General features: G+C 40.7%; 2 protein-coding genes across 3 annotated transcripts in view; one reads left to right on the top strand and one right to left on the bottom strand.

Moving 5' to 3' along the window:
- LOC5515879 (cubilin) overlaps window positions 1–10,716 on the top strand; it is a 20,288-nt gene extending 9,572 nt beyond the window's left edge. For both annotated transcript variants that reach the window (XM_048726091.1, XM_032385660.2), the window contains exons 5-16: window positions 203–327; window positions 737–964; window positions 2,034–2,162; window positions 2,938–3,092; window positions 3,436–3,522; window positions 4,027–4,161; window positions 5,183–5,339; window positions 5,644–5,828; window positions 6,198–6,351; window positions 8,682–8,891; window positions 9,368–9,532; window positions 9,955–10,716. In XM_048726091.1, the coding sequence (XP_048582048.1) occupies window positions 203–327; window positions 737–964; window positions 2,034–2,162; window positions 2,938–3,092; window positions 3,436–3,522; window positions 4,027–4,161; window positions 5,183–5,339; window positions 5,644–5,828; window positions 6,198–6,351; window positions 8,682–8,891; window positions 9,368–9,532; window positions 9,955–10,067 (1,843 nt within the window). In that variant the 3' untranslated portion in view covers window positions 10,068–10,716. The remainder of the gene's footprint in view (window positions 1–202; window positions 328–736; window positions 965–2,033; window positions 2,163–2,937; window positions 3,093–3,435; window positions 3,523–4,026; window positions 4,162–5,182; window positions 5,340–5,643; window positions 5,829–6,197; window positions 6,352–8,681; window positions 8,892–9,367; window positions 9,533–9,954) is intronic.
- On the bottom strand, window positions 10,557–27,219 carry LOC5515933 (WASH complex subunit 4). Its single transcript, XM_048726083.1, has 34 exons — window positions 27,114–27,219; window positions 25,231–25,370; window positions 25,071–25,124; window positions 24,928–24,993; window positions 24,435–24,480; window positions 24,210–24,277; window positions 24,029–24,105; window positions 23,786–23,828; window positions 23,292–23,395; window positions 22,274–22,394; window positions 21,715–21,832; window positions 21,345–21,472; window positions 20,927–21,087; window positions 20,740–20,857; window positions 20,161–20,286; window positions 19,478–19,585; window positions 19,084–19,125; window positions 18,950–18,998; window positions 18,824–18,879; window positions 18,222–18,344; window positions 17,844–17,906; window positions 17,389–17,505; window positions 17,069–17,161; window positions 16,848–16,923; window positions 16,328–16,557; window positions 15,022–15,216; window positions 14,546–14,699; window positions 13,950–14,103; window positions 13,459–13,522; window positions 13,307–13,390; window positions 13,100–13,196; window positions 12,463–12,557; window positions 11,831–12,035; window positions 10,557–11,014 (listed from the first exon to the last, which is right to left on the bottom strand). Exons 1-34 carry the CDS (start codon window positions 27,160–27,162, stop codon window positions 10,959–10,961), a joined length of 3,480 nt encoding a protein of 1,159 aa, XP_048582040.1. The 5' UTR covers window positions 27,163–27,219; the 3' UTR covers window positions 10,557–10,958.

The raw sequence follows: 27,219 nt of genomic DNA, 5'->3' as shown, positions 1-27,219 counted from the left end.
AAGTCACTCCTGTCAAAATTCTTTGCAGCAATGAGTATGTCATCACCCATTCCAGTGGCGAGTAGTTTAATTTGGAGAAGAAAAAATAGCTACTGTCTGTAGTGTTACAAGTGTTTTTAGTGTTATGTCTTTAATTTAAGCCAAATTGAACATATGAATTGGAAGGTCGATGCATTTATGGTGATTATTTTGTTTTACAAAGCTACTGCCAAATGATTGAGCCAGCATTCCAATCTAAGAGTAACCGCCTTCGACTCAAGTTCGTCAGTGACCGCGAGGGCCGGCATCGCGGCTTCAAGGCCGAATATGCTACTTCTCTTACTCCTGGTAAGTAAAAAACAAGCTAGCTGTAGAATTTTGCTTATTAGACCTGCTTTACTGTCAAAGGATTTGTTTTCTGTGAATTAAATCAAAATTATATGCCTCTGCCATGTTCGTTGCATTGAGCATGGCAGAGGGAAGACTAAAGGCATTTTGTCTCGGAGACTTTCTATTGTTTCCATTTTATATCAGCCAGAGTACCTGAGTTTCCTTGCTATTCAAGGCTATGACCGTAACATGCCTACACACTAGACTGTTTCATTGAGGTTGTTGTCTCAAGCCGGTTTTCACGTGGTCTCACTCCCGCCACGTAGCAACTCGGCAGTTGGTCGAGGCCGAGTGGTATGATCACAATACACATAGCGTGGAAAGCTTTCCTCAAATAAGTTAATAATGTTTGTATTGCTTATCACAGGGTGTGGCTGGGACATCGAAGACTCCCCCAAGACAGCCATCACGTCACCTTACTACCCGTCCTTTTACCCTGCTGCCACGGAGTGCATTTGGCGTGTACGAGCCCCGCCCAACCAATACGTGTCCATACGGTTTGTTGAGTTCGTGGGTGTGAACGGGTCCACGCCCGCATGTCCTATGGACCACATCGAAATCCACGATGGGCACAAGACCACCTCTCCCTCTCTTGGTACGTATTAATGACTACCTCGTCACCCTCTTGGTACATATTACTGACCACCTCGTCACCCCGTCGTGGTATGTATTAATGACTACCTCGTCACCCTCTTGGTACGTATTAATGACCACCTCATCACCCCGTCGTGGTACGTATTAATGACTACCTCGTCACCCTCTTGGTACGTATTAATGACCATCTCGTCACCCTCTTGGTACGTATTAATGATCACCTCGTCACCGTCTCTTAATACGTACTAATGACCACCTCGTCACCCTCTCTCTGTACGTATTAATGACTACTTTGTCACGGTCTCTTGATACGTATTAATGACTACTTTGTCACGGTCTCTTGATACGTATTAATGACCACCTCGTCACCCTCTCTTGGTACGTAATAATGACCACCTCGTCACCCTCTTGGTACGTATTACTGACCACCTCGTCACCCTCTTAGTACGTATTAATGAATACCTTGTCACCGTCTCTTGATACGTATTAATGACCACCTGGTCACCCTCGTGGTAAGTATTACTGACCACCTCGTCACCCTCTTGGTACGTATTAATGACTACCTTGTCACCGTCTCTTGATACGCATTAATGACCACCTCGTCACCCCCTTGGTACGTATTACTGACCACCTCGTCACCCTCGTGGTACGTATTACTGACCACCTCGTCACCCTCTTGGTACGTATTAATGACTACATTGTCACCGTCTCTTGATACGTATTAATGACTACCTCGTCACCCCCTTGGTACGTATTAATGACCACCTCGTCACCCTCTTGGTACGTATTACTGACCACCTCGTCACCCTCTTGGTACGTATTAATGACTACATTGTCACCGTCTCTTGATACGTATTAATGACTACCTCGTCACCCTCTTGGTACGTATTAATGACCACCTCGTCACCCTCTCTTGGTACGTAATAATGACCGCCTCATCACCCCGTCGTGGTATGTATTAATGACTAACTCGTCACCCTCTTGGTACGTATTAATGACCACCTCGTCACCCTCTCTCGGTACGTATTAAGGACCATCTCGTAGTCTCTTAACGGGTTTTCTTCTTTAAGGTCGCTTTTGCAACTTCAAAGCACCTGAGGTCATCGTCTCAAGTGGCAACGAGATGACGGTTCGTTTTCAGTCTTCTCTCAGTGTATCTAATGGCAAGTTCACTGCATTATTCCTGACTCACTCAAGAGGTTAGAAACACGTCTCTATTTGAATTCTAAAATATACAGTGATTAAATGAGATTTGCAATGATCACACTGCTTCAAAATCACAGTCTTTAATAACTCATTTGATGCTGTAAACACCTATTTCAATTAACGTTGTCGGTGCAAATTGCGAATGGCAAATGCCAAACGGCAGTTCTACGGCCGAAAGGAGATTATGTGTATTTATTATTTGTGAAAATAAAGATGGTAAATAAACTCAAGCGATGACAGAACCATAAATTCATTACATTTATTGGGAAGCTGTATGTGTTATCGGTATGTTTTTTTTAATTTGGAATAAATATTTTAGGATTCATGGGTCCTTTTGGTCGTAGGACTGCCATTTGTCAATCGCTATTTGCCAATTGCACTGACGTTTTTTTAAAAAGGTGTATATTAATAAAATAAAACTTTTTTGTAAAACTTTTAGATACCCTTGCGTAGAAGTGTATAACAGATATCAATATGTCCTATCATTTTGTAATATACCATTATCAGCATTGCAGGATCGAGTAAATTCAAGTGAGTTTGTATTGAATATTTGCGGCACTAAAAGATTTTGTCTTTATGAAAGTTCTAAAGAATATTAAAGTCTGATACTCAATTTAAAAGCATGATTAAATTTATTTTATTCCTGATTATTAAGTAACTTAGTTACATAACCGATTGAAATGGATGCTTTGCGTGACTCGGTATTGGCCAGAAACCTAAAACTGCGGCCTGTTTGAAACTTAATAATCCAAGCTTATGATCTTTCAGAGTGTAACGCATCTCTTGGCTTGGCTGACGGGCGTATCAGCGACACTCAGCTCTCCGCCTCTTCATACTTTGCACGGAGGATAGGCATCAACCAGTTCTTCTACCACCTGCCGAGATTCGCACGTCTGGACGGAGAGTACGCTTGGTGCAGTCAGGTGATGCTGATGATGCTGATGGTGATGCTGATGATGACGGGAATGATGATGAAGATGATGTCGAAGTTGATACAAATGCTGATGATGACGGTGGTGATGATGCTACTGCTGATGATGACGGGGATGATATTGAAGCTGATGTTGAAGTTGATAAAAATGATGATGATGATGATGGTGACGGTGATGATGATGATTATTATTATGATGCTGCTGCTGATGATGACGATGATGACAAAGGTGACGACGATGATGACGATGATAATGGTGGTGATAAAGGAAGATGGGAATGCATATGGGTGTATGATTATTGCATTCTAATAGTAGGTTGTGGCTATGTCTTCAGAATCAAGGCTCTCAGATGTTTGGTGCGCGAGAGTACCTTCAAATTGATCTCTTAAACTTGACAAAGATCTCAGCTGTATCTACACAGGTAACACCAGCATGCCGCATCACATTTTCTTAGCATACTTTCAACCAAAAGCCGTTTATAGGCAATTCTAACTTGTTTTTTTCCGAGTAATATTGATTTAAACATGTTCAATGTTTCATGGATCCCCTGGACTATTATTGTTCATTCATTGCATACGTTTGGAGGCCAATATGCCAAATATTTATGTAAATCCGTACAAAACTACGTACAGATCATGTCAATGCCAAGCAACTGTATCGAGTGTCGATCAATTCTTTTTCATAATATGACGGCATATTTGCAAGAAAACTCCAAAATAAGCATCCACGAATGAAGTCCGATTCTTTTTTTTTTATAAAAAATAATCTAATTTACTCGCTTGTATGGACCGACTGAATTGGATTCTTTATAACTCGGTATTGCGTGGGTTCTTAAAATGGCGGCGCGATTGAACTTGTTTAATAAAGGCCAGTTGCTGCTTCATATCAATGTAGCTCAATGCCAAGCTTACTTTTGTTCTTGTAGGGTTACTGGGATTACGTGTCTAACAGAGAACATCTCGACTTCATCACCTCCTACAAGGTCGAGTACAGCTTTGATAGGTTGTACTGGATTTCCTATAGCAATGGAAGCAAAGACAGCATCGAGCGAGGCTATTCGGTAAGCAAAGGCGCTTTGTGCGGCAAAAAAGTTTGACGTTCCTCCAACCGGCGAATTCAGCAAAAGTATGAAGTGCTTTGGTATAGGTGCATACCTCACTGGGAAACGTTTGGACCGAATGCAGGTAGAAGCCGCACCAGAGGAGATAATCACAATAGATCTAGGCAGCTAATCAATCTACTTTCAGCAGGAATGCTGAATAACAAAAGGCAGATATAACGTGCTCTGGTCAGTCGAGTCGAAGGCAGAAATGGTGCTAAGGCAACCACTAAACGACTCATGTTTGACCATGAAACACAACTCTGATTGAAACCGTTGTTGATGTTGTTATTTTGGGAAAACTGGAGAAAAAAAAAACAGAGCAAAGAAAAGAACCAGCTACCAATTAACTTTCGGAACGTCAAAATTTCGTGATTTTGAGATGGCGATATTTCACGACACTTTCGCGATTTTAAGATAATAAAATCAAGCAAAAAAAGTAGAATTGAAATGTGCTGTAATCATCAAAATTGATACAATTTGTAACAAAAAGATGCGTTGGCTAACTTTAGTTTCATAAAAATCTATAAATACAAGTCCAACTCAACCCCTTACCGCCGTACTATATGTACACTAAGATGACTAAATAGACAAGGTGTTTCCATAAAGCTTATTAAACGGCCAATATTCCCCAAAGGCTTGATATGTACTCACTTAATTTTTGCGCATTTTCGCAACACTTTATATTTGCGAATCTTTTAAAATCGCGAAATTAAAGTGACGCGAAAATTAAGTGTAATTGGGTATGTCAACGCACGCCGGAACCGGGAATCGAACCCGGAACCCAGTGCTGAAAGGCAAAGGCATAACAGAGCGACGCTCTGCCAACTGCGCCACCAGTGGGGTAACCATACATAACAACTCGGGGCGTTAGATAGGCGCTCTTATTCCCTGACAACCATAGATGTCCATAGATATTTCACGACTGTGCACCATCTTCATACTAACGTTACACTGCTTTTTTCCCCCGGTCCCTTTACAGGAATTTAAAGGAAATTTCGACGCGCAGTCGATTGTGAAGAGAGCTTTGAATCCTCCGATAATCGCTAAGCTAATCCGTATCATCCCAACAAGCTATAACAGCACAATGTACCATATCTGTCTGAGAGCCGAAGTACACGGATGTCCCTACAACATAGGTAAGACAAACTTAGGACGACCCCTAGAATTTTCAGGGAAACAAACACAGAATTGTTGGTGTCAGCATGAAGCGTTTTTGCACGTGGCCTTCAAATTAGAAATATAGGCTGTGTGTACACGGAAGCAAAGTAGGATGTATATGGAAGCACGAAATTAGCTAGGAACACACCGGAATACGGATATTTCAACAGGGTCGCTAAATGACAGGACTGTTTCACAAAGTTAAAAAATGACTTAAGTATGCAAGCCAGGAATTTGATTCTTAATCATTTCCAAATCCCCTTTGCTTTGTGATTTGTGTAGATTGTGGCGGCACGATATCGATGAAGAAGCCGGGCAAAGTAGTGCTGCGAGGTCATCTGAGAAGGGAGACCGAATGCACGTGGGTATCTATACCCAGTCCACCAAGCATCCGCGGCCTTGTCTTGTTGCTGGACTTCACCAAGATGTTTGACGTCCCTTGCAGCATGGGATACGTGCAGATCGAGGTAAAAATCGCTATCATAAAAGTCATGCCACAATCATCACTTTCACCATCATTATCATCACTACCATCCTTATCGAATACGTGTAGATCGAGGTAAGTAACGTCATCATAAACGTCACCATAATCATCAATTCCGCCATCATTATCATCACTGTCACCCTCACCTTTTTCACCCCAACACAATCATTCACCCCAACACAATCATCACCTTTGCCTTCCTTTCTGTGAGTTGTCCGTCTTATTCTGTATGTCATGTATTGTTCAGGGTCAACATAAAATCGACAACAACAAATAGAAACCTTAATGAAAAGCGTTGTGATTAAACTTTCCAAGGCATCCTAAAAGGCCGTTCTTTTCTATATTGTGCTAGGAGGAAATAACGGGCAAATCTACAAGAATGTGTGATCAGAATTCGGAGGCGACGTACATCATGAGGGCGTCCCATCAGCTTGTCATGAAGGTCAAGCTCAAAGAAGGCACGGACAACATCGGCTTCGATATGATGTACAGCACCGAGTCGTTCGGTAAGACTGGCGAGCTGCTCTAATAAACATTAGATAGGGTTGCCTAATAAACATTAAATAGGGTTGCCTAATAAACATTAGATAGGGTTGCCTAATAAACATTAGATAGGGTTGCCTAATAAACACTAGATAGGGTTGCCACTGTGATCTCATGAGTTAACATGATGAAGAATACGCAGTTATTAATGCTGTGTTTACAATTTAGCGTCAACCTAGGTTCAGTTTGTGGTCAACTGAACCAGTTGTTATTCTTTGGTGGCTTCTGCTTACAAGATTCACTATAATTCAAGATGATCCACCTTGTCTGATGTTTTCTCTTAAGTTTAGTTTCGTTGAATTGTTTGTAGTACGTTAGGGACTCGCAGACCCTTGACTTGAAAACTAGTTTGTTGTAAAGTATTGTGTAAAATGTCCAGCAAAATGCGCGAATCTCAAAAACATGTGGCATTCTCATGACTATTGAGTAAACATTATTTGAGAAATGACTGACATCGGAAAGCGATAGCTGACAAGAACTATCAAGAGATTTCCCTGTAACCTCGGTTGAGGAGGCATGGTTGAGCTCAACCGAACCTAGGTTGTGGATCCTTTGTAATTGCCGTTACCCAATGTTTTTAAAATTTTGAATTGATTTGGTAACAAATAAACTACAATTTCCAAAAAGAATTTTATTTTTATCTCAAAAGAATCGCTAGTTACAAGGAAAGTTCGTTTTCCGTCGAATATAGACATAACACGAAAGGTGTCACAAATCCTTTAATCCTTTTAAGACACAGGATCCCACAACTAATTTGGTGCTCGTTATCCGGGAGTTTTCAAATCTGAGGTGACACAACACAGCGTTATTATAATTTTGGCGCCACTCTCGCGTACTTCTCAAACTATAATTCCTATAAGCATTTATTATCATACTGTGACTCCATCGACTTTTCCGAACTTCAACGTGGTAAAACCTAAAGCGAAATCTAACCGAAATCCGTGGCTATCAACCATCATATCTGGACAAAAATGGATCGTTCACGTGAAAGATTTTTAAATGAAGCGAATATCATTTTATCCTGAAAACCAGAGGCTCCGAGAGTTTTTCGAGCGAAGCGCCCCTAGCATACTGGGAAAAGCGGATATTCAGCCTCTAGAAGCCAGGGTGATATCATTTATCTCGTGGATCCAAAGAAGCGAGAGCATTTTCGATAACTTGGGGGGTTGCAGCACCACGTTTGTTTAGAGGCCTTAGCCATAGTGGCTTGCCTTCCCTTATTAAATCGAGGTTTCACGTTTTTTTTTTTGCTCACTCTCTTTGACGCATTTCATGTCTTTGCCATGGCTTCTTACTGGTTGCTATTTGTGATGAGCTACAACGCAGGCACGAAGAGTTCTCAGTGCTCATATTACGAGTTCCCTGTGAAAAATAGGAAGCCGTATCCCTCCAGCGGGGACTAGCTTGTCGGCGCTTGTGTTAATGGTGAAGAGGGTAGTGACAGATTGCCTCTTAATCCTCTTATCTTAACTTAGCTTTAGCGGCGAATAACTCTGCTATGAGTTTTGCTCCAATGTGCGTGCTTTAAGAAGCTATTGGCACAACACAATTTATCGTAAAGAGTTCATGTTTGAAACATTGTTTTAGTCGATAACTTAAAATTAATATCGTGTCTGCGATTTTTGAGAGTCCTTTCTTTTGCCAAATTATAAACTGTTATGTAACGAAGATCGGGTAGCAGAACGTCTAACGACTTTGAAAACCATTTCCTTTCGAACAAAACAACCAATCAAAATTCGCAGACACGATTTTGGTGTTTGTTATGTGCTTATTGATATTCTGCGTTTGAGCCGGTTTCACGTGGTAAACCTGTGGTCCTATAACTCGATATTTAAACACCACTTGTTTTATCAGTTTTCGGGGCCCGCTTCATACCGTATAAACAAATCACTAAATGTAGATATATGATAGTATTCTACATTTATGCAGCTTTAAAATAATATATTATTCGCAATATTTTGTTAAATATTCGCCCGTCAAGACGCATTCTACGAGAGCCGGTTGACGACCCTTTCCACTATCCTTAAGTGGATATTTGGAGCGTGTTCACACACACTTCAAATTTAACCTAGGTTTGGTAGTTACTCAACCTAGGTTCGACGTGTAAACACAGCATAAGAGTTATATGGAACGTATGGTACGTAATAGGAATGATCTCTTTTCAAAAGCTTGATAGTGTTGTTTCTCTAACTCATGAAAAACAACAGGAATAGCATACCATTTTTTGAGTATCATTTAGAACTATTTTCTATCTTTGGAAATGTCTAACTGAAAAATATCCGTTGTTTTATAGGTTGCGGTGATATCATCTATGTATCCGAAGACGGGACACTGGAGTCCCCACGGTACCCCTCCGAGTACGGAACGGACCACATGTGCACATGGGTCCTTTCCGCAAAGCCCGAGGCCAAGATCACCATAGAGTTCGAAGAATTCAGCCTACAGCCACCAAACAACGGCTCGAAATGCATTGACTTCCTGGAAATACGCGACGGTCAACTAGGTAATGTGAATAAGCTAGGGACAAGTGTTATGGTCATGTGGTACGTGCATACTTTCCCATTCAAACGCGCTTCTAGTGAAGTGTAAGGTCACGTAAGGTCACGTGGTGTAATCGCGTGAGTTACTGGCGGTTGAGTACTAAGGCTATTGCCGTTTTTAAAATTTGTTTACCTTAATCTATAGAGGGTTAGGCTAAGTTCAACGTCGTATATCCATGAGCCGTATTCTGGCAAATGCATTCAAATGAAAATTAAACAACCGACTTGAGTCATTTGCATGCATTGAATATGGCTCATGGATAATACGACTTAGCCTAAGACAGAAAAATGCAAGGAATTAAGTGTAGGTGCTTTACACGTTTACTCGGTTTATCATTCTGAACTTGTCAGGGTCGCGGAAAGATAGCGTTATTTACTAGTTACTACTTTCCAGACAGGGATACAGATTTTAAAGTATAACCATGTATTCTTTCTGTAGCCTCGTCTGCTTTGTTGGATACGTACTGTGGGACAAACACCCCGGCAAAGTTCACCTCCACAGCGAACTACATTCGGCTTACTTTCATGAGTGACAGAGACGTGACGGCCAAGGGATTCAAGCTCCTCTACACATACATCCCACCCATCGACGAGCAACCAAAAGGTGAGCTTCAACGCAAGGTATGGTAAGGCACCCTCAAGTTTTCCCAGAAGCATGTCTGTTCGAGCGTCGGTTTCCAAAGTAAGATCGCTATCGAGCACGTTCGGATGAGGTGTCGTGGTGCCAAGGCTACGTCCCTTGAAATAGGAATCCCGCGTAGTGACTATTCTATCGCGTGCTCTGGAAGGCCAAGGGTTATTTTTCCGAATTAATGCTGTTAACACGCATACAGATGGAGGTATTCTTCCCTGCATTAAATATTTCAAACTGCTAACATAGGGGTCTAATGTCGCGGTAAAATGAGAAAGAGAGTCCCCCCCTCCTTATTTCTGCCGCAACACAAATAACTTATTTAGGAAAGCTGGTGTGAATAATATGATAGTAGCCTTGTGGTAGTAAGTAGTAAAAATTTCCTTGCTTTGCAGATGATGAGGGAGAGGGAGAACGCGGGAAAAGCTCGACCAAGTCTTCTGCGTCAAGACGAGATCTACTTTACGTTTTGTTATGGCTACTTGCACTGGTATCACATTGTGCATGAAGACATAGAGGGTGTAAGAACGCACTTAGAATTGTAGCTGGTATAGCAAGAAAACAAGTGTCGCTTGTTATACAAGGAGCCACTGGACAAAAGAATGACATTTAAAGTGTGGTTTGGTTGGCAAGGAGACACTGGACAAAGGAAAGAGCTTTAAAACAACGCTTTGGTTTGCAAAATAGTGGAAGAAGAAAATATTTCTTTATAAAAAACACGAAACGCTATACAAAGGACATCATCAATATGATCAAATTAGTGGAGAAACTGCACCTTTGTAATAGATGCAACAAAAGACCTTTTGAGAAAAATATCATATATCGGTGTCCCATACAACTAACTTCATTTTGTACGAAAACCCTTTATACATAGAAACTTGTGATGCTGGAAAACATTTTCTCCAACAGAAGAAACCACGTTTAGGCTAACACCATTATTTTACCAGGGACGCGTGGACACGTGGAATCAAGCCCATAATATAACCAACAAGTCTGCTATGTAAAAAAAAGGTTTATTGTGATACTTTGTTCGGAGGATGATTTCTTTGTGCAAATATTTAACAGTTATAACGCCGAATAAGGCGAATTGAAAAGCGGTAGATTATACTAAAACCTTTTATACCTCAACGAATTAAAGCTTTTATATATTGAGATCAGATACGTATTATTTTTGTTTGCACTTGTGGTGACTGCATACCGTGCAATACGTTATTAGCTTTCATCTGTCAAAAATATTTATTTCATATCAAATTTTATAACATTATTTATGTACTATTCCTATACTTTACACATGAGACTTGGTATCGTATAGCATTTGATATTCCTGCCTCCCTTCTTATTCTGACCTGATTTGTGACGTCACTGCAATAAGTCCGGCTTAGAAATAGGTACTTGCACGTCAACTTGTTGCTTCCGGATGAGTGTCTGATGCTACATCTCCGTTCGTGGAACCCGCTGAAAGCAACAAGTATAAAATTATCAACATTTCGTGAAAATATGGATGAAGTTGACACAACGTGAAATGGGTTGGACGTTGACTTTTTTCACTTCAATGAAATGAAGTCTTTTAGGACGCTGTCTGAAATAAAGACAGCAGGAATAGTGGCCCTAAATTCTATAATCTATCCCTATTGCTCCTGAACTGGTCACAACCAGCCATCGGAAAGTCTGGCCTCTGGGTTAAAAATAACACTACAGAAAATGTAATTATTGCGTCAAATCTTAATAAACAAATAGAAAAACGATAAACATATATTGCAACAAAAAAAAGCAATTTAAACCAACTCGAAAGAAAAATTATTGCTATCCCATACCGGAATAGCACTAGACCACAAGAGAAACCTCAACTGTGACATCCAACAATAAAACCCAAATTTATTTCCCGCATGACGGAAAAACATGACGTGACGCTTCAAATAAGCCCATTCCACATCGAATAAGGCGGAGAATTTCTATGAGTACTTAGTAACTTATGGCAAACAAAATATCAAGTGCGACTTTATTTAAATTGATGCGACTTTTTGTAAAGTGTCATTAAAATTTGAGCTTTTCGTCCCTGAACTGATACACAGGGCAATGATGATCAAGGAAAAATTATCTTAAAAAGCCTAAATCTGGTTATGTGCACTTCGGCCTCACGTTATTTGTGTTTTGAAAATCATTCCGTAATACAAGGAACCTATAGCCATTGTAAGAAATTGTGTCTTCTCTCTCTATCTGGAATCCTGCGTTTTCCAGGTTTTTCCGTCATGTCCCCGGAGTACCAATTACCGTCACTTGCTGCCTTGCTGCCCTTCTCCTCTTTCTCCTCGCTGGCCGTCTTGTCCGCGCGGAAGAAGATCCTCGCGCTGTTTAGCGAGAAGTAGACGAGTTCAAACTCGCGCTGATAGGTGGAGAGTCGCTTTAACGTCAGGTTCATTGTTTGCTGAAGTTTCTCGTCCTTGACGCCCTTGGACAGCGCGGCACGGACATCATTCTACGCACAACATCGACACAAGAAAAGACAATTATGATAGACTACATTGGTTAAGGTACATATAAACTATAAATAAAAGCATCTGAAAATAAAATCATTTCATACCACATACGGAATAATAATGGACAAGGCGATAATCTCCTTGATTTTACATAGTAATTTTAGTGTACAGCTTTGTAAATATTCTGTAAAAAGCAATTCGATGCCGTTTGCCCAGCCTTGTAAAACATTTGGAATGCATATGGAGTTGAAACTGACATGGAACGTGATTCGAAAAGTGCAATTTTAACAGCTTCCAATAAAGATATTTCAAAGGGAACAGCACACATGGTAATTTCTCCTGGAAAAGAGAAGTAAAAGTCACCATGCTAATACCCCCGTCTACCCACCCCTGTAAAGCAATCCTGAATAGTGCAGAATATCTTACCTTCTCTTTGTTGTATTTTTCTTGCACTGATTGGAACCAGTGAAGAGAGTCAAACTCGTGGTATTGATCCAACAACTTGAGAATGTAAGCTACACCTGCAAAAACGTCAAAGAAACATGTTAATAACACATTCATGCTTGAACGAATGAAACTTTTATTGGAAATGTAATACCAAGTAGTACTGGATACTCAAATAGCTAGAGTCGCGGTAAATGGCTAGCAACTCGAATAGTTAGAGTCACGGTGCATGGATGGCAAATTGAATAGCCAGAATCACGGTACAAGGACTGGAACTCGAACAGATAGAGTCACGGTACAAGGGTTGGAGTTCGAATAGTTAGAGTTACGGTACATGGATGGCAGCTCAAATAGTAAAACTCATGGTACAAAGATTGGACCTCGAACAGCTAAAGTGATGGTCATGGGTTGGAACTCGAACAGCTAAAGATTAGAGGTACGCTAAAGTCTAGAGGTACAGCTACTCGGATAGCTAGTGTACAAGAGTTGGAACTCGAACATCTATAGTTTAGAGTTACATGGATGGCAACTCGAATAGCTCAGAGTCACGTTATAAGGATTATGAATTCACTATAAGTGAATCGTAGATCCGAGGAAAACTTCCTGGTACAGTACTCACCCATGACAAATCCGTCATCAGTGAATGCAGCACCGACCTTGTTCTTCTTGTTTAGCTTCTCTTTGCAACTCAACATGTATTCCACGAAATTCAGCGTCTAAAGGCACCAATTGGCAGTTAGGTAAGGCGTTACTTAAAGACCCTCTGATTTTCTTATTGCTCTAATCTAAAAGGCGCCACACCCACCCGACAACAATTTTGACTTACCAAAGGGGGGACGATGATATAAAAATTCCTGAGATGCATGTTCTTGACATCACGGAACTCAGGTGCAAATACGTCTACCAGGAGCTGACAAGGAAATACATCGTCCTTTAATATTTCAGGAATTTAAAGCATGTTAAAGTTAGGCTTCTTACCTTAAAGTATTCAGTCGCTCCAGCGAAGTTCTTTGCCAAGTTATCAATGGCTAAATCAAGAATTCTAGATATATGGATGGAAGAATTTTCGATTTAGTTTCAAATAAACCAGCTAGATCCTCTGCATATTACAGGTTCTTATAGAAGTCGTGCACATACTGTATTTCAAGTATTAGAACATCAAGTACAGCACATTGAAGGTTTTATATATGAAACATACATTTATGCTATGAGGCTACAGTTTGTGAAAACTAGATGTGGTTGAAACTTCTGTACTTGTGGACGAACTCTGTGTGGACGATACTGGTGGATTTCTTAACAAACTATCTTAGGCGGCAGATGTTGTAGTCATTCGCAGTTTTCTTTTTTTTTTTTTGCCTTCTTATTGTTTTGTAGAGGGGGGGGGGGGCTTATTTGGCGGATTGCGCTGATTGAAAGCTTGGCGTCAAAACAAGTATTTACGGTAACTAAGGGAGTGAAGGCTTACTCACTTTGCCGCTTGTTGGGCCTCGCCAGAAAGCTCCTCCTCCTTGACCAGTTCCTCAAACGAGACGATGTCCTCAAGATCGGGAACAAACCTTATGGCATTACTACAACAGTGCAGGCCTCCCGAGCGGATCATTCGGATGTAGCCCATGGCGTTACCTTTACACACCGAACCGATTAAATAGATTAAAGAGTAGAGTAGTAGTAACCCAGTAGTTTCACTGGGTTTACTCTTATAGTTTATAGTTTACTCTTATAGTGTCCGGGAATCTTGAATTCAGTTGAATAACCAAAACAACTATCCAAGTTTGAATATAGTAGTAACTGGATAATTCGACTATTCGTGGCACCCCTCCCATTTCTTAGGGGTGTCCCCTTAAGGACATTTCTTAGGGGTGTCCCCTTAAGGACGTGAGAGGGAGAGAGAGAGGGAGAGGGAGAGGGAGAGGGAGAGGGAGAGGGAGAGGGAGAGGGAGAGGGAGAGGGAGAGGGAGAGGGAGAGGGAGAGGGAGAGGGAGAGGGAGAGGGAGAGGGAGAGGGAGAGGGGGAGGGGGAAGGGGAGGGGGAGGGGGAGGGGGAGGGAGAGAGAGATTTGACTCACCGATCTGTCCAATCAGTATCCGGAACTGGTCGAGATACGTGAGACCGTCGGGGGACAGGCCCAGCTTACGGATGCCTTTGTTGAACTTCTCGGCACGCTCGAATGGGTACTTCTGGCTTAACTCTTCTTTCGCATCTTTAAAGAACCTGATGTCCTAGATAAGCATACACATAGTAATCAGCACAGGCGATAAAGGTAAAACACCAGGTAAAAACGACATCTTTGCTGGTAAAAAAAAATTAACGCATAGCATCATCGCGCACTATTCTGTGTCGCACGCCTATGTGTGCATTTTTACATGAATAAACTTCAAAATGTGATATTGTAAATTGGCATGCTTCAAAAAAAAAGTATAATAGCTCCTCAAAGGAATGTCGCGGAGGCATGTATACAATATAATAAAAAGACGGTGATGATGTTACGTGTCTTTTATATCCAAATCAAAAAGCCAATAACAGATTTTCACCACGCCTTACCTTGACAAGCCTGGCCTTGATGTGTTCGTCATAAAGAAACTGAGAAAAGATGAAAAACTTCTTCCTCAGGAACTGGTAGGTGAAGTTCACGGTGGTGTTCATGATCCCTGCGCCGTGAGTACGGATAGAGTTGGCGATGTTACGGATATTGATGGTATTCAGGTGCTTGTTGTTGGAAGCGCGCTCCACGAAGATCTAAAGAAGAATCAAACTTAGTATCAAAACAAGGAGAACAGTTTGGACTGACTCTCTAGAAACTTAATTGGCGCCGGACAGTAGAGGCACCGGGAGTTTTAAATACAGGCGAGCCCAGTTGACCTCTATTTTGCCAAGATTCTAATACAATTCGAGCTTTTAACTCAATTCGAGCTCTATTTAAACCGATGAGTTCCCTTTGCTTAATGACGTCAAATATTAAAAGACGATAACGATGATGGATGACGTCCGTGATGATACCATATTCAAGTTATAACCTATACCTATCACGGGCGATGACGCGATATTAAGGCTTAACAGGCCACGTGCCTGATGATGTGACCAGTTACCTGATCGGGATATTGTACAGATAGCGCGAGGCAAACACGTGGACGTCACGCATGCTTGGTGAAGTGACCAGTTACCTGATTGTTGAGGTTGTACAGATAGCGCGAGGCAAACACGTGGACGTCACGCATGCCTGGTGACGTGACCAGTTACATGATTGTTGAGGTTGTACAAGATAGCGCGAGACGAACACGTGGACGTCACGCATGCTTGGTGAGGTGACCAGTTACCTGATTGTTGAGGTTGTACAGATAGCGCGAGACTAACACGTGGACGTCACGCATGCTTGGTGAGGTGACCAGTTACCTGATTGTTGAGGTTGTACAGATAGCGCGAGACAAACACGTGGACGTCACGCATGCTTGGTGAGGTGACCAGTTACCTGATCGGGATATTGTACAGATAGCGCGACACGAACAAGTGGATGTCACGCATGCTTGGTGAGGTGACCAGTTACCTGAATGTTGAGGTTGTACAGATAGCGCAAGACGAACACGTGGACGTCACGCATGCTTGGTGAGGTGACCAGTTACCTGATTGTTGAGGTTGTACAAGATAGCGCAAGACGAACACGTGGACGTCACGCATGCTTTGTGAAGTGACCAGTTACCTGATTGTTGAGGTTGTACAAGATAGCGCGAGGCAAACACGTGGACGTCACGCATGCCTGGTGACGTGACCAGTTACCTGATTGTTGAGGTTGTACAGATAGCGCGAGACGAACACGTGGACGTCACGCATGCTTGGTGAGGTGACCAGTTACCTGATTGTTGAGGTTGTACAGATAGCGCGAGACGAACACGTGGATGTTACGCATGATCTCAAGGACGTCTAGTCCCTGTTCCAGTGTCTGGCTCGGCAAGTGGGCCTCTGTCATGTCGAGGTCGTACTTCTGTTTGGCCATGTTACGCATCTCCGCGTAGGTTTTCCAGTCATGCAGAGCAACAGTCGTCAGGTTATAGAACGTGGTGTCCAGATAATGGGTAACGTGAGCTGTGGGGATATCAGGTAGGGAACATACGTTTTGGATAAGTTTTAACACAAATATCTGTCCACATTGTGCCTCGTGGCACGTCTCCGAGACGCCCCCTCTTTTCAGCGGTTTTCAGCAGTTTCAATAAGCACCTCTTTCTTTGTCTCCTTATCTTTCCCTCTCAAAGGTTATATTACGTTTTCTCTCAGGCGCCCGCAGACAGTAGCTCGAGTGGTATGAATATTTTCTCGATCAAGCGCTTTCCAAATTATTGTTTCCTTTTTTCTTAGGAAATTAAGATTTTATTTACCTTTGATGTCAATGAAATTGTCGAAAAATCGGATTGGACGCAGTTTGAGAAAGTGTGAAAGATCCCTCATGCCAACCTGCGAGGAGGAAGGTTCAACGGCAAGTTGGAAAACAGGTGATAATTATTGATCGGCATGACATCCCTTAATCTAGGCCATCCCTAAGAAACGCAAACGCAGACGCCTACTGAATACAGTATTTTGTCGTGTAAATATGCCTTACCTTGAAGGGGTTGCGATCGTCAAGCTGCAAGTGCTGGTGGATGTGCAGTCGCAACTCAGTCTCGATATCACGACAAAGCGGGCGCAGAAAATGCTGCAATGAAAATGTCGTGCCACAAGCAAAGTAAAGCCATAAAGGGCGTCTTGAAAGGTAGATAGTTTTCCGGTGTTAGATTTAAAGAGACAAATAAGCGCTTATTCATCAAACATGTCTAGACCTAAGAAAATGTACTCCTCTTCACAAAATAGAAGGAGGGATTTTCCCTTCGACAAACATGGCAACTCTTCCCTCTCCTCTGTTTGAAGCAGGATGAGCCTTACCTCCTGAAGGGCTTCGTCGATCTCCTTCTCGAATGACTGGAGCATGACCTGTGGGGAGGCCTCATGCTTGACTTGCCGTAGAATGGGTACACAGTCTCGCAATGCACCCATCATGTACTGCAAATAATATCAGACTAAAAGTCAGTCTGTATGACTAGCATTGCTAAGCACTTATCCTGTACTGAGAATATAATATTCCAGTCATTAAGAGTAGTCTAGTAACGCATCCACGCAAAACCTGAAAAAGATATCCATGCAAAGATAAGTCATTCAGATGAGTCATTAGGGGCCCCCATACGACCATTACTTGTGCGATCTCTCTAATTATTTTAATTACTAATTAAATAAATACCGTAAATTATGGGTTCATGGTATGGGTTAAATCAAGGATCACGCCCAAGAAATATAACCGCTGGGCCGATCTTGCTGGACAACCAATAGAAGGGAAGACTTACATGAAGCCGGTGAACGTCAAGCGCGTTTTCGTACAGATCATCTAAATAGATCGGGAGTATTACCTAAAAGGTATGCGAATATACAGTAAGCAAGTACAATAAGAAAACAAACATTGATCAACGAAACGACAGGAAGGTGGTAACCCATCATTATAGCAAGGTGAAGGTGATGATAGAGGGTAATGAAATAAAATAATTATAGCACTTATACTAAGTTCAAACGTCGTATTATCCATGAGCAGTATTCAATGCAAATGCATGCAAATGAAGATCAAATAAACGACTCGATATATTTGCATGCATTTGCACTGAATAGGGCTCAAGGATAATACGACGTTTAAGCATAGCTTTAGAACATCTGCTCTACTAACGACTAACCCGATGCCAATGGATGAAGCCGCAGTCACTGGCTGCCTTGATCTTCGCGTTAAGGGAGCCTATGATGTCAAGCTTCTTCAAGACGTTATCCAGGTTGTTCATCTCGTCTTCTTTGAAAGCTTTCTGTGAAATCGAATTTAAACATGCCGTTGAATGGATTGAAAATTTCCAAAACGTGTTGACAAATTACGCTACCCGTCCTTAAGTACACACAGACCGATAATAAACGACCACAAACACAAAAAAAAATGCTGTGTTTGGTCGCGGATTCCCTCGAACCGCATAATAATTTTCAATCCATCGATTGGTGAGAAAGTCTGAAAAAAGAGCTGAAGTTTTGAGCAGCAGCCCATCGTTAGAGTCGTCAGAGGCGCAAAAAAAAAATTCTACCTCTTTTGATCTCATTTCCTTGGTCCCGTCTGCCTACGCAGAGCACCTAGTTCTACAACTTCTTTTTCTGATGGAATGAATGTGTAGTGGTTAATACGCCGGGCCATAAATTCCTAATTAACGTCAATACAGTATGTGTGTTCCACCTAATGGGAATAAATCCACTCACGGGAATGGGTTGATGGGATTTCAAAAGGATCTAATAAACTCACCATTTGTGTGCCTACATGAAGGCCAAGGTTAACTATTAGCCGGCGCTCTTTCGTGCCTGAGCGAGAGAGAAGGGTTAGCTGTTATGTAAGCACTAACTCGGAAAACGTGCACGTTGCCGAATGTACCTGGTCCGTTCAACGCAGTCTGGACCAGTACTAGAGCAGCTAACACATCCTGAAAAAAAAAAAGGTAAGACCTTAATGAACATGATCATCACCATATCATTACGAAAATTGCCGATAAAAATGTGGATACCTACCAGACGTTTATCGGTGTATTTCTTGTCTACATTGATACGTTTCTGAAAAACATGAAAATTAATTTTGTATGTTGCTTAAAAAAGCAACAGTTTCAATTTTCTGATGTCAATTTTCTGATAACCTTTTCAGTTTCAATGGCTGCATGTACTGCATTATACTAATGAACACATGTCAATCTGCTGTTTACCTTTGCAGTTTCGATGCTGCATAATATGATTGACACACGTCAATCTTCTGTTTACCTTTACGTTTCAGATCAAGGAATATCAAGTGCTTCATAATGTGATTGACACATGTCAATCTGCTTTTTACCTTTGCAGTTTCAATGGCTGATGGAACAAGGAATGTCAAATGCTTCATAATGTGATTGACACATGTCAATCTGCTGTTTACCTTTGCAGTTTCAATGGCCGACAGGGCAAGGAATGTCAAGTGCTGCATGATGTGATTGACACTCTCCGCTATCAGCATACTACGCCCATGGAAGGTGTGCTCAATCGCCTAGAACAGTGACAAAACACTGTATGAGCTCACATATAGCAGCATCCATGTCAAACAGTTTATCTGGGTATAATGGATACTAATTACATCCACCAACATGCAGTGTTGCTAGTACAGCCTTAGATCACCAGAACGAGAAAATGTTGACTAACACCTTGAAGGATACTGCATTATTTTATGGCAAAAAGCAAAGCATTACTTAGCCCAGCAATGTAAACGTTTTTTTTTCTTAACGATGTTTACAAGGAACACATACATACAATATTCATAACACATTTTCTCAATACAAAAGTGAATTGCATAACACAATCTAGGAATTTTGATGTCATCAATGAATAATGTACAATATCAGAAAACTAAAGTGAGTTTCAACGCGTAACAGACGAATCTTTGTATGTACTTTCCTGTGAACTACTGTACTATTGGCGATGCACACAGACATGAGCAACTCATGGTTAATATTTGCGATAAAACACATGTGAATTTGCTATGCACGATTGGATGCAGTCACATGTTCCAACTCACTTCTAGGTTTTGAGAGTACAGCATTTGCTGCAAATTAGACCCCTTCTCACCTTGAGCAATTCTGTGAGCCTGCATAGTGATAGGACAGCAGTCTTTGTCATGGGTTTGGACATGACGAGATGCATGTTCATCATTGTCCTCACAAGGTGACTTATGTTGTATGCATACAGAATGCCCTGCATAAATAATAATGATAAACTAGTGACTTATGTTGTATACATACAGAATGCTGTATGAATAATAATAATAAACTAGTTACTTATGTTGTATACATACAGAATGCCCTGCATGAATAATAATGATAAACTAGTGACTTATGTTGAATGCATACGGACTGCCCTGCAGGAATAATGATAAACTGACAAAAAAACAAGATAGAGTGTAGACTAGAGAAACAAAAGGTGCAGATATTTTTTAGGGGGGAGAGGAAGGGGTTCTTATTTCAAAATTCAATATCCAGGGGATTGCTCATTGGAGAGGGGGCACATTTTAAAGGAGAATGCTTATAATTAAATCATTATGGTATGCACAGTTTAGAAAGTTTTACATTGACCCAATTTTGCCGGCAATGTATGTAATACCCAAACGATGTAAAATGTTCTTGTTGAAAATGAAATGGGGTTGTATACCTGCACAAAGAGCATGCATCTAGTGTTGAGGTCTTCTACCAGTGAACCACCCTTATTCAAAGCTGATTCCATGTGCACCATCCAGGAACTGATTCTGATGTAGTACGCTTGTGCATCCCTGTAAAAAGAAAAACCATGAACACAAGACAAGAACAAATGTACTTTTTTTGTTTTTTGTCGTACTAACTTTGCAAGGTTCTGGTTACAGTTGCTGAGGTATGCCTCTCTGGATGCGTTCACAGCAGAAAGCTGCTTTCTGTCCATCGTTTTGTTTAGATGTGGAACCTTTCTTAGTAGAAACTCATTGGGGAAGAACATGATGTCACCAACCAAGTGGATGGCTGGTACCTAACATGAAACAGAACAAATCAATGTCCACTATTTACAACCTTTTTACTTTTGTAGGGTTCACTATAATTTTAAAATGACACTAGCATAAGCATGGCTGTAACAAGCAATAGTGATATGCTTTTGTATTTGATTCAATTTTTTTTTAATGATTTGTTAAAGTTTTATGCATTTCAATTTACTGACATTTTTATTTTGTATGCTATAGATCTCAGAACGCCACTAAACCATGTAATGTACTGTATACGGTAAGTCACCTTCTTATAGACTTCCCAAATCTGTTTGAAAAGCTTTTTATCCAGGCCTCTGTAGATCTGGAAATGCAGAATGAACAGCCCAAGCAATCCAACAAACCGCTGCCTTTGATCAACTTCACTGATTTCGCCTGCAAAACAACATAGTGTACTGTACTCAAACAATAGGGCACTGCATAAAGCTCATAACATAAAAAAAATTTAGTCAATTATTTGTTTCCATAACTTGGTTAAAGCTGAGCATGAAGCCTGATGTAAAGTAGCTACAGTATGTACAAAAGGTTTTATTCTTTAGGTCAATTAATGGAAAAAAATGCAAACACAATAAAATACAGCTGACCTGAAAGGTACATTTTCGACTTTGTTTACTTACCGAGTTTAGGTTCAAGTGTATAATAAATAGCTTTAATGTTGTATAGGAATTCCTCAGACAATTCTGGATTACGAGCAACTCGTGCAGGTCCATCATCAAACATTTGCTCCACACAATTCTGGACATCAACAACAGCATCAAATTTTGGTTTACAATTGACATAATTAAAATAAAAAACCTAGCATAAACAATATTTCATTGACAATATAATGTACATGTATATAATTACAATGCAGGATAAATTATATTTGATATCTGTGGACTGTTGAACAGGGTGATTATGTGAAATTGTATGTAGTGTTCAAACAGTACCAAGCTACTGTAGGGTTAAGAGTCGTATCAGGAATATATTTGATATGAATGAGCAGTGTACATTATTTGTGGGAGCATCTCCATTTGTTTTGATAAAATAATCTAGAAGGCTCAGGATAATTTTTCTTTCAAAACAACAATTCATTGAAATCTTGGATCAACGTCTGAACTCCATCACATGTAACATCACGGGTCAGGTAGTGACTACAGTATACTGATAACACGACTTCCACAAGTTTACAGGTACCTGCATAATTACTCCATCCAGAAGCTGACCTTCCAGACTCATCAAAAGCTTTTCAAATGGTCTGAGTTTATCCTCCTCAACCCCAAACATCCCAGTGTTGTTATATACCGACTTAACCATCCTGTCATAAAATATTTAAATTAAAAGATTGACACCAAACATGCTATCAGTACTCAGGCCCGTACCAAGGATTTTTCTTGCAAGGGACCTAATTTTTCCAGGATGGAGGGGGGGGAGGGGAAGGGGGAGGGGGGGAGATTTCTGATAAAAGTTTGACCACCCCTGAAAGAACATAAAGGGATTTGTTTATGCCATTTCCACAAGACGTTTGAATTTTAGAGTGCACATTTGCACGTACAGTATATTGCTAACTGGAAGTGGACTTTCCACAGTTGTGTACCCCCCCTGGGTATGGTCTCAGTACTTTGAAAACACTTCGTCAGAGGAATGTATTACTGAGTATTGTTTCGAATTTATCATCATCCGGTAAAAAGGTTCAATCTTTTAATGAGCAGAACTCCTGCATGGATTTTGGTGCGTGGAACCCACAGAGGTTCATGGACAAACTGAGTTGGTTCAGAATTCACTCAAAATTCACACAGAATCCACACACAGAATGTCAAAAACCTTTCAGTCTGTACTGTAGAAACAGCCTATTATTGACCTTGCAATAGCTCATTACAAAAAGTACTTAATACAAAAACCAAAGACATACTGTAGGCCTGATGATTGACACATCATTGGTGGGATTGCTCATACTGACAAGCTTTGCATAGCAAGCAAGTGGACCAGGGTTCAAACCCATGTCATGTCAACTTATCAGAGGTGTAAAAACCTCACTCTCTCTTGGTTTAGATTTCTGCAATAAATAACTGTTGTCTCATCATGCAAATCTAACTAACTAGCTTGTAAATTTTGGATCCTTGGAGGACCATTTAAGCAGTCACAGTCCATCTTCTCAGCTTCTGGGTGGCTCTAGCCTTTCTCATTGGATCTATGACTACTGCAATCAGTTTACCTTCTGTACAGTTTCCAGTGGTCTTTGAGAGTGTGACTGGCATCAAGTATTTCATCCAGGGTTATGAGAACTGTAAGTACTTTGCCAAGATGCTCAAAGACAGTCTGTGATACCATAAGATTATTAATATAAAGATGATAATAATGGTTATATCTTTAATCATAAGCATACATACATTCAGTACACATAATGTACATACTGTATACAGCAGACAAACAACTTTAACAGCATACAGTACAAACTTCACAAAGAAAAAAAGGGGCATATTGTATGTGCAGTGTTAATAGTGTCAGAATTGTTTTGAGGATAGTATGTAGGTGGTCAATATTTTTTTTATGAAACGAAAACCACTAGCTTGGTGAACAGAATTTACAATGAACTTTTTGGGTTCTATTGGCTCCACAATATCTCATCCCCACTTACAATTCTGAACAATTAAAAAAAATAGACTTTTAAAAGTATGTTCATGTGTAGAAAAATAAGACAAAACTTACAGTAAAGTGCACACCATTGACATCAATAACTTTTGGACCTCCCCTGTAATACAAAAATATAATGAACACCAACGCAACACACCTCAATATGAAATTGTGAAATATGAAGATATTCAGCCGCTACCCAACACATCACTCTATGACAACAATGTCAATCCCACCCCCCTCCTACTAAAACTCAAACTTAATTTTCCTGATGCCTTATGTTTAATCAACACTAACTGTCCTGGTTAAGGAGCTTACTTGTTGTGTAAAGACCCAAGTTGCTGAAGTACACTTTTGACAACATCATAGCAGCGTGTCACAAAGCTTGAAATTTCCTGATAAAGTTTTGGAAAAGTTTTCAGTATTAATTTTTTTCATGTTATGAATCTATACTCTAGAAGGACATACTGTATGTAATCTATATTCTTCTATTCATTACCTGTAATAAAGGAAGCATGCGGCCAAGCCTGACTTGTGCCTCTCCTTCTTCAAGTTCCTGCTCTGATCCTGGTTAGGTGAACACAGCATACAGTCAGATAATAATAGCTTTTACGAATAACAAAAAGTACTCACTTGAGTCAAACAGCAAATATACAGTACCTACAGTAAATGCATTTTGCAATGTATACGTACATTATCTTTCGTACAATACAGAATAATCTACCTGCTTCTTCATACAGGAGAAGGGGTGTGTAGAACTTAGTCACAGCCTGCAAAATAAAAACAGAGATAAATAAAGCACACTCTTTTTAATGATTTATAAACAATATAAACTTATTTTGGAACAGGCCTTAAAAATTGGGGTGTGCATTAGACAAGAACATACACATAATACATGTAGGCCCGTACCCAGGGGGGTGCAGGGGATGCGAACGCACCCTCCCCCACAACGGGCGAAAGTCAACTTTTGGTTTTCCATAGACATGCTATTTGTAGACAAAACTAAAAATCATAAGCTCTGGCATGTAGTCAAATTCGACAATAATAGAGAGAGATACTGTTGGAGGTTGTTAGATTTTTATCAGAGAACTCCCTCTCTCCCCCCGGAAAAAAACAGCTGGTCCACTTTTTCATATTTCACAACCCCCAGATAAAATCCTGGGTACGGGCCTGGCATGGGTGAATAATGGTAGGGCTGACTAGCACGTATACTGTACCTCATGGCAAAGCTCATCCATCTCCCCACATAATGCTGCAAACACTGTGATAACCTTGTTAAACACCTAAAAACATTAAAAAACATTATCAGCACTTAAATTATAAAGATATATTCAAATAGGAATGCTACAATGTTACAAACCTTATTATCTGTTTTTACAAGTTCCAGGATTCTAGTCTGCTCATAGGGAAGCACCTGGTAAAAGTTAATAAAGTTTTATTACCTCAAGAAAGGGGATCTTGGACTAAGCAAAATGGATGTATAAGCTTGTCAGTTGACAGCAAAACTGGGCAGCAGATACCTGTAGGCTGATTGGATCAAGCGTGAAGTCCCAAGAATCTCCAACAGAATCATCCAAAGCATCTTCAATGGCTTTCAGCTGGGATGCGTAATCTTCAAGAAACTTGCCATACTTTCGTAGCTGAGTTTCACTTACGATTTCTAGTGACAAATAGATGAGGTAGAGCTACAGACATTTTCAAATCTTTATGCAGGCTAGGGCTGTCAAAATGTACTGAAGTAGCTGAGGGCTGTCAAAAATGTACTGAAGTAGCTGAGGGCTGTCAAAAATGTACTGAAGTAGCTGAGGGCTGTCAAAAATGTACTGAAGTAGCTGAGGGCTGTCAAAAATGTACTGAAGTAGCTGAGGGCTGTCAGAAATGTACTGAAGTAGCTGAGGGCTGTCAAAATGTACTAAAGTAGCTGAGGGCTGTCAAAATGTACTAAAGTAGCTGAGGCTTGTCAAGATGTACTTAAGTAGCTGAGGGCTGTCAAAATGTACTAAAGTAGCTGAGGCTTGTCAAGATGTACTAAAGTAGCTGAGGGCTGTCAAAAATGTACTGAAGTAGCTGAGGGCTGTCAAAAATGTACTGAAGTAGCTGAGGGCTGTCAAAAATGTACTGAAGTAGCTGAGGGCTGTCAAAAATGTACTGAAGTAGCTGAGGGCTGTCAAAATGTACTAAAGTAGCTGAGGGCTGTCAAGATGTACTTAAGTAGTTGAGGGCTGTCAAAATGTACTTAAGTAGCTGAGGGCTGTCAAAATGTACTAAAGTAGTTGAGGGCTGTCAAAATGTACTGAAGTAGCTGAGGGCTGTCAAAATGTACTTAAGTAGCTGAGGGCTGTCAAAATGTACTAAAGTAGTTGAGGGCTGTCAAAATGTACTAAAGTAGCTGAGGGCTGTCAAGATGTACTTAAGTAGCTGAGGGCTGTCAAAATGTACTTAAGTAGCTGAGGGCTGTCAAAATGTACTAAAGTAGTTGAGGGCTGTCAAAATGTACTGAAGTAGTTGAGGGCTGTCAAAATGTACTAAAGTAGCTGAGGGCTGTCAAAATGTACTAAAGTAGCTGAGGGCTGTCAAAATGTACTAAAGTAGCTGAGGGCTGTCAAAATGTACTAAAGTAGCTGAGGGCTGTCAATATGTACTAAAGTAGCTGAGGGCTGTCAAAATGTACTAAAGTAGCTGAGGGATGTCAAAATGTACTAAAGTAGCTGAGGGCTGTCAAAATGTACTAAAGTAGCTGAGGGCTGTCAAAATGTACTAAAGTAGCTGAGGGCTGTCAATATGTACTAAAGTAGCTGAGGGCTGTCAAAATGTACTAAAGTAGCTGAGGGATGTCAAAATGTACTAAAGTAGCTGAGGGCTGTCAAAATGTACTAAAGTAGCTGAGGCTTGTCAAGATGTACTTAAGTAGCTGAGGGCTGTCAAAATGTACTGAAGTAGATGGTTCCTTAAAAAAGTAGCTAGTTGTGAGAGGCAGGATGGAGAAAACGCTTTTAGTATGGAGATTGATGCTATACTCTTAATGACAAACAACCAAACCAATATATATCACTGTGCTAAATAGAACCGTAATATGGTGATTATGAGAGCGAGGGGGAGGGGGGGGGGGGGGGGGGGTCCAGAGGAGGAAGGGATAATCATGTATGATTTTCTACTGTAATTTACACTGTTGCTCATAATACATCGTTGCCAAAATAGAAGAAAGATAATTATAACACATATTGTTAGGTAACGCGCATATTGTTGAAGTTAAAACTGAACCAACCAGACATCGCTGGCTGTCGAAGATCGGTAAAATAAACTGTTACCCAGGCCAGCCTTCTACTTTTACATAACAATCATGTCTGGGTTCCTGCAAAAGTTTATACTATAACATAAGAGATCGAAGCACGTGTGAACTTACTGAGCGAGCCATCGTCAAACGCATCCAAGTGCCAGCCACCGTCTTCCATCTTGTTTGGCACCTTCCGCTTAAAGTCACGTGAACATGGGTTCCCTGTGCTATCTGA

The sequence above is a fragment of the Nematostella vectensis genome, chromosome 1, assembly GCF_932526225.1.
Source record: "Nematostella vectensis chromosome 1, jaNemVect1.1, whole genome shotgun sequence".
In the NCBI taxonomy this organism is placed as follows: Eukaryota; Metazoa; Cnidaria; class Anthozoa; order Actiniaria; family Edwardsiidae; genus Nematostella; species Nematostella vectensis.
This window is presented reverse-complemented; position numbering and strand designations above follow the sequence as displayed.

Bases quoted from the DNA above. Each gene is read 5' to 3' on its own strand.
- LOC5515933 (XM_048726083.1), bottom strand. From the start codon at position 27,162: ATGGAAGACGGTGGCTGGCACTTGGATGCGTTTGACGATGGCTCGCTC. The intron at 21,833-22,273 runs GTACCTGTAAAC...GTTGATGTCCAG, and splicing joins TGGATGGAGTAATTATGCAG to AATTGTGTGGAGCAAATGTT. The intron at 11,015-11,830 runs GTAATTGGTACT...TGTTGCTTTCAG, and splicing joins CAGCAAGGCAGCAAGTGACG to CGGGTTCCACGAACGGAGAT.